The sequence below is a fragment of the Emydura macquarii genome, unplaced genomic scaffold (genome assembly GCF_026122565.2).
Source record: "Emydura macquarii macquarii isolate MOO-44397 ecotype Brisbane River unplaced genomic scaffold, CSIRO-AGI_Emac_v2 contig_2699, whole genome shotgun sequence".
NCBI lineage: Eukaryota > Metazoa > Chordata > Testudines > Chelidae > Emydura > Emydura macquarii.
The window spans coordinates 3,700,855-3,712,156 of NW_027132836.1; the positions used below are offsets into that span (position 1 = coordinate 3,700,855).

The 11,302-nt window shown below is 51.2% G+C and overlaps 2 protein-coding genes across 4 annotated transcripts in view; one reads left to right on the forward strand and one right to left on the reverse strand.

Moving 5' to 3' along the window:
- Positions 1 to 5,823, reverse strand: part of SUPT6H (SPT6 homolog, histone chaperone and transcription elongation factor) — a 42,894-nt gene extending 37,071 nt beyond the window's left edge. Inside the window, exon 1 of one of the 2 annotated variants that reach the window (XM_067565923.1) lies at positions 5,679 to 5,823. The gene's annotated coding sequence lies outside the window, so the exon portion shown is untranslated. The remainder of the gene's footprint in view (positions 1 to 5,678) is intronic. The other variant, XM_067565924.1, reaches the window with a different exon arrangement.
- SDF2 (stromal cell derived factor 2) lies at positions 4,570 to 9,476 on the forward strand. 2 transcript variants are annotated; one of them, XM_067565936.1, is made up of 4 exons: positions 4,570 to 4,620; positions 5,862 to 6,120; positions 6,789 to 6,985; positions 7,615 to 9,476. In XM_067565936.1, the coding sequence occupies exons 2-4, from the start codon at positions 5,946 to 5,948 to the stop codon at positions 7,900 to 7,902; spliced, it is 660 nt and encodes a 219-aa protein (XP_067422037.1). In that variant the 5' UTR covers positions 4,570 to 4,620; positions 5,862 to 5,945; the 3' UTR covers positions 7,903 to 9,476. The 2 variants fall into 2 exon arrangements, with proteins under 2 accessions (XP_067422037.1, XP_067422038.1); XM_067565937.1 differs by lacking the exon at positions 4,570 to 4,620 and having other exon boundaries at positions 5,808 to 6,120.
- The last annotated feature ends 1,826 nt before the right edge of the window (positions 9,477 to 11,302 follow it).

Sequence of the window (11,302 nt, forward strand, 5' to 3'; positions counted from 1 at the left end):
CATAAATGATATGGAAAAAGAGGTAAACAGTGAGCTGGCAAAATTTGCAGATGATACAAAACTACTCAAGACAGTTAAGCCCAAAGCAGACTGTGAAAAGTTACAAAGGGATCTCACAATACTGGGTGACTGGGCAATAAAATGGCAGATGAAATTCAATATTGATAAATGCAAAGTAATGCACATTGGACAACATAATCCCAACTATACTTATAAAATGATGAGGTCCCAATTAGCTGTTACCACTCAAGAAAGATCTTGGAGTTATTGTGGATAGTTCTCTGAAAACATCCACTCAATGTGCAGCGACAGTCAAAAAAGCTAACAGACTGTTGGGAATCATTAGGAAAGGGATAGACAATAAGACAGAAAATATCATATTGCCTCTTTATAAATCCATGGTACACTCACATCTTGAATGCTGCATGCAGAACTGGTCACTCCATCTCAAAAAAGATGTATTGGAATTGGAAAAAGTACAGAAAAGGGAAACAAAAATGGAACAGCTTCTGTATGAGGAGAGATTAATAAGACTGGGAAAAGCTTGGAAAAGAGAAGACTAAAGGGGATATGATAGGGGTCTATAAAATCATGACTGGTGCGGAGAAAGTAAATAAGGACGAGTTATTTACTTCTCATAAGACAAGAACTAGGGTGTCACCAAATGAAATTAATAGGCAGCAGGTTTAAAAGGAACAAAAGGAAGTATTTCTTCACACAAAGTAGTCAATCTGTGTAACTCCATGCCACAGGATGTTGTGAAGGCCAAGACTATAACAGGGTTAAAAAAAGAATCTAGAGAAGTTCATGGAGGATAGATCCCCATCAGTGGCTGTTAGCCCGGATGGGCAGGGGTTGCTGTTTGCCAGAGGCTGGGAATGGCCAACGGGATGGGATCACTCAATGACTTCCCTTTTCTATTCATTCCCTCTGAAGCACCTGGCATTGGCCATAGTCGGAAGACAAGAGATTGGGCTAGATAGACCACCGGTCTGACCCAGTCTGGCTGTTCTTATGTTATCTGCTGGGTGCATGAGTCTTGGGTTTGAAGTTATCCTTATGGCTGTGTTGCTGTAGCAAGACATCAGTTTGACCTTCCTTATCACTGAATACAGGTTAATTTTTCCTGTCTTATTTCAGCAAATGCATTTTGTTACTTTAAAAATCCTTCCTGGGTAGTTGTGAATATCAGTGATATCACTTCTTTCTGGTGTTTGAAACTGCAGCTTACAACACCATGAAGGCACCGACAGCAGCTGATGGAAAGTGCAAGTACCCACTCCTTGAGACACACAGATGGAACCTCCTTTCTCTCATCATAAAGCAACACAAAGCTGGGCCAGGGGCATTCATACTCTGCTCAGATCAAGGCCACACTGGCAACTTTCGAGAGCCCACAAGTTGCCCTTAACTGAAATAAAATAGAGCAAACAGCAGCTACCCTTGCCTTCAATGCAGAGATTACAGGTCTCACTCATTGTGATCCAGCTGGATTCTCCATGGTGTGATTTCAGGGCTGTGAGTTACATCTCTGTTTAGGTGAAAGAAACCAGCAGCAGCATTTGGCCTGGCTGAGTTGCTTTGGCCATCGTTGCTGTCAGAATCATTTGATACCAAAACACTTGTGCAGGACCAGTCAATAATGCAATCGACCCAGCAGTCTCGTAGTTACTTAACATACGCACACACACACACAAGTGCTGGTGGCAGACACAGCTCTGCAAATACTGTACACAAATGTTTTTGCAGAACATTTAACCCATAGACAAAAATATATCAATATTGTGTTTAGTGAGTCACTGCAGAGAGTCAGAATGCCACAGACACAGGTATCAGCACACAGGAGGTTCCCATGTCATTCTCTCTCACTTCACAGTGCCTTGTTCTGGGTGAACAAAGCAGTAGAGGCGAGAAGTCCCAGGGAGCAGCTCAGCTACACCGCCTCAATCTGTGGTGCAAATTAGGAGATAAGTGGGGTGGTGACACAGCACAACCTTCTGTATTTGCATAGCGAAGATGATGCCTCCTTTCCCAAAAAGACACATCCCTTGGCAGAAGCCACTCCATTACAGAAGCAGCTTCAGAATATAAATATTGCTGGAGAAGAGAGAGAAAAATAGAAGCCAATCTAGGCTTCAGGAAAGAAAAATAATATCAGACTGCATGGTGGGGCATAACTTCCCACCCAGACTCATGAGTAAGAGATATGTCCTTGGCCTAGTCATTGCCTTTAAACAGCCACAAGAAAATCCACCCACACTCCTAGCTCATTATGGGGCGTGTGTGTTTGTGCAGCTCCACAAGATGGCACTAATGAAACCATGGCCAGATAATGTACCCAGTTCTGCGGTCCACATTCATAAAAGATGCTGACAAATTGGAAAGGGTTCAGAAGAGAGCTACAAGGATGAGCAAACCTGTCTTATGGTGGGAGACTAATGAGGCTCAGTCTATTTAACTGATCCAAGAGAAGGCTGTGACTTGCTCACAGTCTGTATGTACATGGATGTAGACATGGATCGATCACCTGATGATCATCTGTTCTGTTCATTCCCTGAGGCACCTGGCATTGGCCACAGTTGGAAGACAGAATACTGGGCTAGATGGACCAGTGGTCTCACCTAGTATGGCCAGTCTTATGGGAAGATTTCTGCCAGCAGAGAGGTCTTATTAGAGAAACACAGAACAAGACCCATGTTTGGAAGCTGAAGCTAGACAAATTCATCCTAGAAGTTAGGTGCAATTTTTTTTTACAGTGAGAGTAATTAACCATTGAAACAATTTACTTAGGGATGTGGTGGGTTCTCCATCACTTGGAATCTTAAATCAAAAGGGGATGTCTCTTTCTGAATGAGTTGCTCTAGTTCAACCAGAAGTCATGGCCTTAAAACAGGAATCACGTGGCCTTTGTTATCCAGGAGGTCAGACGATGATCATAATGGTCCCTTTTGGTCTTAAAGCCTATGAAAGACATCACACTGAAGCACCATGATGCATCCAGACCAAGACCTTGGAGAAATGTACCCTTTAAGGGCAATTAACTGCAAGGGAATGCTCAAAATCAAACAAGATTTTTTAAAATTGGAATGTGGATCTCTCTCTGCTATTCCTACCCTCTGTTATTTTGACTGTAAGTGGTTCATTGCAGGGATTATATCTTGTCAGGTGTGTGGACAGTGCCTAGCACGATGGGGCTGGCAGACTCTACCTAATACCAATACAAATTTCTATTTTAGATTTTCCAATTCTTTGTCTTTATTACAAAATCTAAATTAACCTGATATCATCCCTCCTCTACTCCCTCCACCTTTAATTCACAGATTACAATGCCAGAGAATCCAAGAGTGAAATCACAAATGCCACTCTGCCACTCAGGTTGGCTCTAGCCTCTGGAGACAAACACCACAATATCATTCCAATAAAATATCGTGACAGCAGAAATCTCATCCCAATAGTCAACCTGGCAAATGCCTATAACCCACTACAGGCAACTGCCAGGCCAAACTCCAGCTAAGTGTCTCCAGCTAAGTGTCTCCTGCTTCAAATCACCTCATCAGGTTAAAAAATAAAAGGCACTTCTCCTAAAGCAGCTTATGGTTTTCAGAGTCAGTCAGTAGTTTAAATATACTGTGAACTGAAAAGATGTAATTACTGAAATTATACAGATCCTTATTAACACTAACCTAGTAAATTCACATTGCCATACAGGTATAACAAATCTTATTCATAACTCCCATCTCACATTCTAATTCCACTTTATTTAAACTGCACTCGGGAGCGGGTCTCAGACCTCTGGCCAGCAACACCATGAATACCAGTTTAGAAGGCTAGTTCATAGCACACATTATCCAATTACGAACAGTGACTCTGTCTTCCAGTGTGAGATGGTCCAGAAATTTCCCCTTTTTCTGTTTTTTTCTTTCTATAAATCATGTATGTCACACCCAGCTGCTGTATGTGTTTCTTGTATGGGAACCACTGGCTGTGCTCCTCTTCTGCCTATTCCCTAGTATTGATTACGTCCAAAAGACTCACTTGTTTGACCAATCTCATAGTGTTATCTGGATGTTTATGTTGCTCAAACTCCATAAATGGTAACCATGCACTGTAAAATCTGCTTGATCCTAATACAAGGCTGCCATTGCAAATACCTCCTTGTTTCTCTAAGACACTAATGTTGTGGGATCGTTCCTTTCCAAAAACAAGCTATCACACATCTGGCTGCTAGTAGTAATTGCACTATCAACCTGTCCTTCCAAGTTACTGACAACCTTTGTACTGTAACCTAATTCTACCACTACGAGTTCTGAGAGTAGCCAAATTTTAGTTGTTTGTTATAATCAGTGGAATTTTGATATCTTTTGAAAACTTGCTATTTCTAACTACAAATATCCAAACAACAGTATATTAAGGAGACACTCAGTAGTGCTCAGCAATTCAGGGTATTATTTGAGGACCTTAAAGATTTAATTAGTAAGTAAAAATTCCAGGGTCAGCTGTAATACCGATAGGGAGTAGTGCAAAGGTCGAAGCAGCAGGTTTTAAACACCTAGAGTCTCCGGAACCAGAGGCTCAAATCAGAACACGGGCAACTCAACTCTGTATACGTCCAAAAATAAGGTCAGTAACACAAGATACTCTGTGAGGCTTTCAGGGCAATGCCTTAAAAGACGGATCCTCGAAGACGGATCTTAAAGATCACACGGCCCTTTTTGTAAAGGGAGGGTTTGTGTTTCCCCTTCCCTTTGGGGATGGGTGACATCCACCCACACCAATGGCTGTGCCCTCCTGTGCAGTTACGGAGCACCCTGGGATCCTCTGGGATGAAGGGTTGAGGCTGCATGCGGCTGAGGCAGGAGCCCTCATTGCTCACGTACAGCTATGACTCAGACTTCGTTGCAGTGCTCGGAAAACAGGTTCTCTCCGCCCCATGTGCAGCAGCAGGCTGTAACCCACACAGGCCTCCAGCACAGGGAGAGGGGGCACCGCTGCAGCTGGGGGTGACCCTTCGTTTTCCCCACCACCCACCGCCCCCCAAGACCTCTCGAGACAGTCGCCCACATGGGCGAGGGGGTGAAGAGGCAGCTGCGGCGGCACCGGCTGGAAAGGCTGCAAAGGGAGGGCGCGGACCAGAGCCGAGGCGGGGGCTAGTCGCTCCTGGGGGGCGTTCGCACAGAGCCCCCGCTAACGACAGTGCGGGCACCGGGGGGGGCGGCTGTGGCCAAGGAGGTGCCCTGCATCGGGACCAGGCTGTGTAAGCCTCCCGGGGTGTGACGGGGGGCTGAGGAGGGCGGGGCCAGCAGAGCGGGGGGGGGGGGGGCACGTTGGGTGCCGAAGGAGAAAGCGGCAGCCGTGGGGTGGGGGTACAGCGGGGCTGGGGGAGGGGCAGTGCGTACGGGGGGGGGAGGCTCGGCGGGGCAGGGGAGCGGTCTGAGGGGGCGGCGGGGGTACATTGGGGGGCTGAGGACGGACAGCGGGGCTGGGGGAGGGGCAGTGCGTACGGGGGGCAGGCCAGCGGTCTGGGGGGGCGGCGGGGCACGGGGCGCCGCGTGAGGGGCCCAGCGGGACCCGCCCCACCACCCGCCGCTGCCCGGGCGCGGAGAGACGCTCGCGGGCGATGGGGGCCCGGCCCCCCAAGCCAGAGACCCCAGCCTCGGGCGGGCCGCGCCTGGACTGACCTGCTGGGCTCCGAGACTCCCGCCGCCTTCGCTCAGGGCCGAAGGGAAAATGGAGGCCTCCGCCGCAGCGGAGAGAGGTGGGAGCAGAAGAGCCGCGACCTCCGGCCGCTCAGACCGTCCGTCGTCACCCAGAAAGTTATCGCTTCCGCTTCCGGCTCACGGGCGCACTTCCTGTCTCTCTAGGCGCAGGGAGAGCGATAGGCGCCGAGGGCGCCTGCTCTATGGTTCCGGTTCCGGTTGGGTGGGTTTCCGGTTCCGGTGGCGAGGATGCGGCGCTGGCGGGTCCCGGGGCCCCGGCTCCTGATAGTGGTGATGGGCCTGGGCGTGGCGGCGGGGTCCGGGGGCTCCGAGCCCGGCCCGGTCACCTGCGGCTCCGTCGTGAAGCTGCTCAACGTCCGCCACAACGTCCGGCTCCACTCGCACGACGTGCGCTACGGATCCGGTAACGGGGCGGGCCTGGCTCCGACACTGGGCCCCCGCTCGGTCTGCCGGGGCTGGCTCGGCTGCGACTCCCGGGACCCCCTTCCCCCATCCCTCCGCGTGGCCTGGGTCTCATACCCGGGACACCCCACGGCACTCTTTCCTGGGTCCCACCCGCCTCCCGTCCCCAGACCTTTCCTTATTGAGACACGTTGTCCTCAGCCTGGCCTGGAACTGAGTCCCCAGCCTGGTCTCCCATCCCAGAAATCTGTAGTTTTGTACCGAACCTCTTCCCCCCTCCCCCCATCACAATGTCTGCATCTGTGGAGCCTTGTTATGGCAATGTTCTGCCTCCTTTTCTGACGGAGCCCAGGGGTCCCTGCTTCCCTCACACTCTGGCTGCACTTGGGCAGTTTGTGCAGCTCATAAAAGTCTTTGGAAGGAACATAGTCCTGCTCCTGCTTTGTGCTCTGCTCTGCTCTGCAGCTTGCTGCCAGTTCCATTGTACGTTGGAAACTACAAGGGACTCAGCAGGTCAAAATATTTTGTTGAATTGCAGTTGCCTGACAGGCAAATTCCTGCTCGTGGCGAAGTCTGACTGCAGCCTTCCCAAGTGTTTCTTGCCTCCTGCAGTAGTTAAGAGTATGCTGGCAGATTGCATGCTTTCTGACTTCTTTTCTGTTCATGCAGGGAGTGGGCAGCAGTCAGTGACGGGCGTCTCTGCTGTGGATGACAGTAACAGTTACTGGAGGGTTCGGGGAAAGACGTCCACAGTCTGTGAGAGGGGGACTCCTGTGAAATGTGGGCAATCCATCCGGCTGACCCACATCAACACAGGGCGAAACCTGCACAGTCATCACTTCACGTCACCTCTCTCGGGGAACCAGGTAATCCCTGGAGTTGTGCAGAGACAGCTGTGGGGATGGTTCCCACTTATTTCCTTGGTGCTGCCTGACCAGGGTCTCTGCGGAGAGTTGTATGATAGCTGGTGATAGCATCCGCTTTGGCACCTTTCTCTGCTCACCGAGTGGTCAGAACTTCATTGAGGGGGTTGGACAAGACAAATCTTGACCTTTCTGCCTGACAGCTAGGCTAGTGCTTCCCTGAGACAGTGACACTTGCTACCCAGTCCTTCCTGTGTGCCTAATGAGGAGGGAGAAAGTCATTATGTATCTGACTGCAACAGAGGGAGAAACTTACCTATAAGTCACTGCCGTGAGAAGGCAAATCCTTGCAGGGGTCCTGCCCCTTTTCCAGCTGGGAAGCTGTCTTCTGTGTGAATCAGATTCCAACCTGACACACTATGATTCCTGAGGAGGAAGGGGACATGCTTTTTAATTCTTATGCAAAGGCCCAAATCCCTGCCCAGTGTTCAAGATTGGAGGTTTATTTTTTCAGGCTAATATATAACCTGTACCATTCCACATTCTGTCTGTTCTCTGTGTGGCTAGCCCTGCCTCCCAGGGAAGTTTTCAGAGTCCCATTTTACTGGTGTTTCCTTCTGCTGCTCTTCCAGGAAGTCAGTGCATTTGGGGAGGATGGCGAGGGAGACTACCTGGATGACTGGACTGTTCTATGCAGTGGGACATACTGGGTGCAGGATGGCGAGGTGCGCTTCAAGCACTCATCTACTGACATGCTCCTGTCTGTGACCGGGGAGCAGTATGGGCGACCTATCCATGGCCAAAAGGAAGTGCATGGCATGTCTTACTCCAACCAGAACAACAACTGGAAGGTTATGGAGGGGATCTTCATGAAACCCAGTGAACTGTTGAAGACTGACTCGTATCATGCTGAGTTATAATGGACTGCACTGGGGCTCTCAATACCACACAGTGTTCAGCTCCTGAAGGAACTGGTTTGTCTCTAGATGCTTCTGAAGAGACTGTTTCTGCACTGGTTGGCACAGGCTAAGGAGCAGAGCCCTTGGTCTCCTGGTTATTCCTTGTGTGTCTAATTCTCTGTATTATGCAGGGCTCTGTCTCTTGCAGTAGGACCCTGCAGTGGTTCTAAGATGAACTCTCTCTGCACAGGAAAAGCAGAAAGAAGGGACTTTTTATGACTTGTGTTTATCACCTTGTACTGAGCCTGTTCTCACTGTAACTACCCTATGAGTATCTGCCGTGTTGATATCCTGCTGCCCCTGTAAGCTCTGTGTTGCTGACATTCATGCACAGATGTGCCCCAAGGGGGCAGAGAGAGGGAAGGAGGACTGGGCTCATAAAATAATTCAATTGTCAAAGAGTGGTGATGCTTTCTTTCTCCCATTCATATTTACTTACCAGCTGAATTACTCCAGCAGGCATCAAAATCAACAGCAACTCCTGGGAGGCGGGCAAGTGTCACAACACATCCACTGATGAGTGGCACAGATTAAAAAATAATAGGCCAGCGAGTAAACTAATAGCACTTATGAAATAAAAAAAACCCCAGACCACTGGAAATTCCATGCCCCATGCTGCAGAGGAAATTCCTTTCCACCCTCTCATCTGACGATTCGTGCAAGGCTACGAGGAGAGGAGAACCTTTGCTTGGCTCTAAAGAATTTATGCTTCTGATAAATGAGTGGGTGGGTTCGACCCAGCTGGAGCAATGGGTGCGCCAGAGTGTGGGTTTGTGCTGAAGTCTTGCTGCTGCCGAGGTCCTGTTGTGAGGGGAAGAATTCTCTGGGTCCTGCCAAGGGCTCTCCTGCACTAGCCTTTCCACTCGCTGCGTGCAATGCATGGTCAAGTTGCAGGCCTGTGTGGGGCTTGGTTTCTGCTTTTTCAAGCAGGCTCACCCTGGCCCCTGCCAGTCATGAGTAGAGTGGGAGGGTGCAAGGAGCAGCAGAGAAGTATGAAAACGAGCTGCTTGGACCATGACTCTGTAACTGCCCGTAGCATCAGCCACCCTTTCAGACAGTGGATGAGGAGACTCGGGTACCTCGAATGACTTGTGGACAAGCACAGGCCATTCCTCATTCAAACAGGCCAGTTCCAGTGCTGTAGGTTGCCTTTTGGGGTGAGTTTGGATAAACAACTCCTGAGTTGCTGGGTCAGATGCAGCCTGGCGCAGTAGAAGCGGAAAGGCATTCCCTGGGGCTGGTGATTTCTTGGCTTGTGTGTAGTTCTCAGGGCAGTTCCTAATACACAGGTGTCCACAGAAAAAATCCACCTCCACCAGGTTTAACTGACTTCTCGGGGGCAATCGCTGCAGAGTGAAGAGGTGAGTGAGCTGTGGACACTGACCTCCCCACCTACGCCACCACTGCTTCCTCCAGCAAAGGGACTGAGGCCTATGGGATGGTGGCAGTGCATGGAAGGGAACTTGTCCTGCTGTTCCCTGGCCAGTTCTAGAAATGCGCAGAACAGCCTGCAGGGCTGCTGATCCCTCAGCTTTCACCAGCCCCTCAATTCACTAAACCATGCCCTAAGCCTGGCTGTGGGGCTGGAGCGCTAGGGTAGGAGAAGTGCAGACTGTGGCAACCTGCTGTTTTGTTCTTTGTCTTTTCTAGCCCCAGTCCCTCCTGTCATTTCTCCAAACAGCATTAGTGTGTGTTGGCTCCAGGCGAGCCTCAGAGATCAGCCACTCCCAGCACTGTGCCCCCATTAACATCCAGCTGTGATTCATCAGGGAAAGGAGAGCTGGGAAGGGGCGGCAGGGCAGGATGCTGCTTTAATCCCTCTTGCTTCTGCTACACAACATGCTGCAGATCACTTCCTTTGAGCTTTTCAGGCAACTTCCACGGTATAGAAAGCACTGTTTGTGACCAGCATTTCACCAAATCCTTGAAGGCAGCTGTTCATTTTCCTATGGCATTACTATCTGTCCCATCCGGCTAGCTGGGTGCTGCTTACTTGGTCTTGTCTGCACTGTAAACTCAGCTGGCACTCTGAACTATTCTGATCCAGGCCTCCACCAGACAGCAGAGAGATGGAATAGAGTGATCCCCTGCCCCATTCCTCTCCCCTCAGCTCCAGCCAAACTTCCCTGTCCTTTCTCCTGGGCCAAGCAAACCGACTGCATCTTATGCTGAATAGAAATGATGGCGATGTTGTGGGGACCTGGCCTGCCCATGCTGCAGGCTGGCTTCACAAATGTGGAATTGTTTGGTGGATGTTTTATGAAATGGGGGGTGGTGTCAGCCCAGTTCTCAAGGGGCAGGTACCACTGTCATCAAAATCACAGTTGGAATTGGCATTTAGTGGCAGCCTCAGCAGAGGCCAAGGACTGGATAACTACAGTGAGGGAGTGAATTTCCCTCTCTCCCTGGAGATGGTTCCTCCAGGTCAGGAAGAGAAGCAATAATATGAAAAGTGAATAAACAGGATTCTGGTTTTCAACCCCACATTCACATGAAGAATTGGAGGGAGAAGAGAAGTGGAAAAATAAATGCTCTGGCTCTGGGGTGTGCACAGCTGGCCAGATGTAAAATACAGACTTTTTAAAGTGGGACAGTCCCATCATGTTAAGCTTTGTGTTTGGGTGAAATAGGGGCCCGGATCCCATGGCAGTGGGCACTTGGTCCTGGACAGATATTGTGTGCTCAGAGCCTGTGGTGAGCAGGGCTTGGATGCCCGGGGGAGGGGCACTTGGAGGTCAGGGTGATGGATGCTGGGCCCCCGTGTAGGGTACTAAGATCCTAGGGAGATGGGCTCGGACGCCGTGGCAATGGCTGCTCCGATCCCGTGCCGATGGGTGTTTCAGGTACGAGCGGCACGGGGACAGCATGACGACAGCTGCTCGGTGCCGCGGTCACGGTCACGGTGGGTCTTGGGCCTGCGCGGAGCAAAGTTGTTGTCCACGCACCTCGTTCCTGGGGCGGCCTGGGCAGGCCAGCGTGGGGGGGGCTCTGGTGCAGGACGGTCTGCCCCGCGGGGACCCTGGGGTGGGGGTGGTGGCCCCAGGAGGGAAGGTGGCCAAGCTGCACTGGGGCCCAGACCCCCCCAGAGCAGATCCCTAGTGCCCCCCTCGGAGCCGCTCCCACCCAGCACCACAGCGGCCCCCCTTGGAGCTCTGCCCCCCCAGTGTCCCCCCCTCGGAGCCCATCCCCCCCGAGCCCCACAGCGCCCCCCTTGGAGCTCTGCCCCCCCAGTGTCCCCCCCTCGGAGCCCATCCCCCCCGAGCCCCACAGCGCCCCCCTTGGAGCTCTGCCCCCCCAGTGTCCCCCCCCCGAGCCCCACAGCGCCCCCGGCGGAGCCGCTCTGGGCCCGTCACTCCGGGAA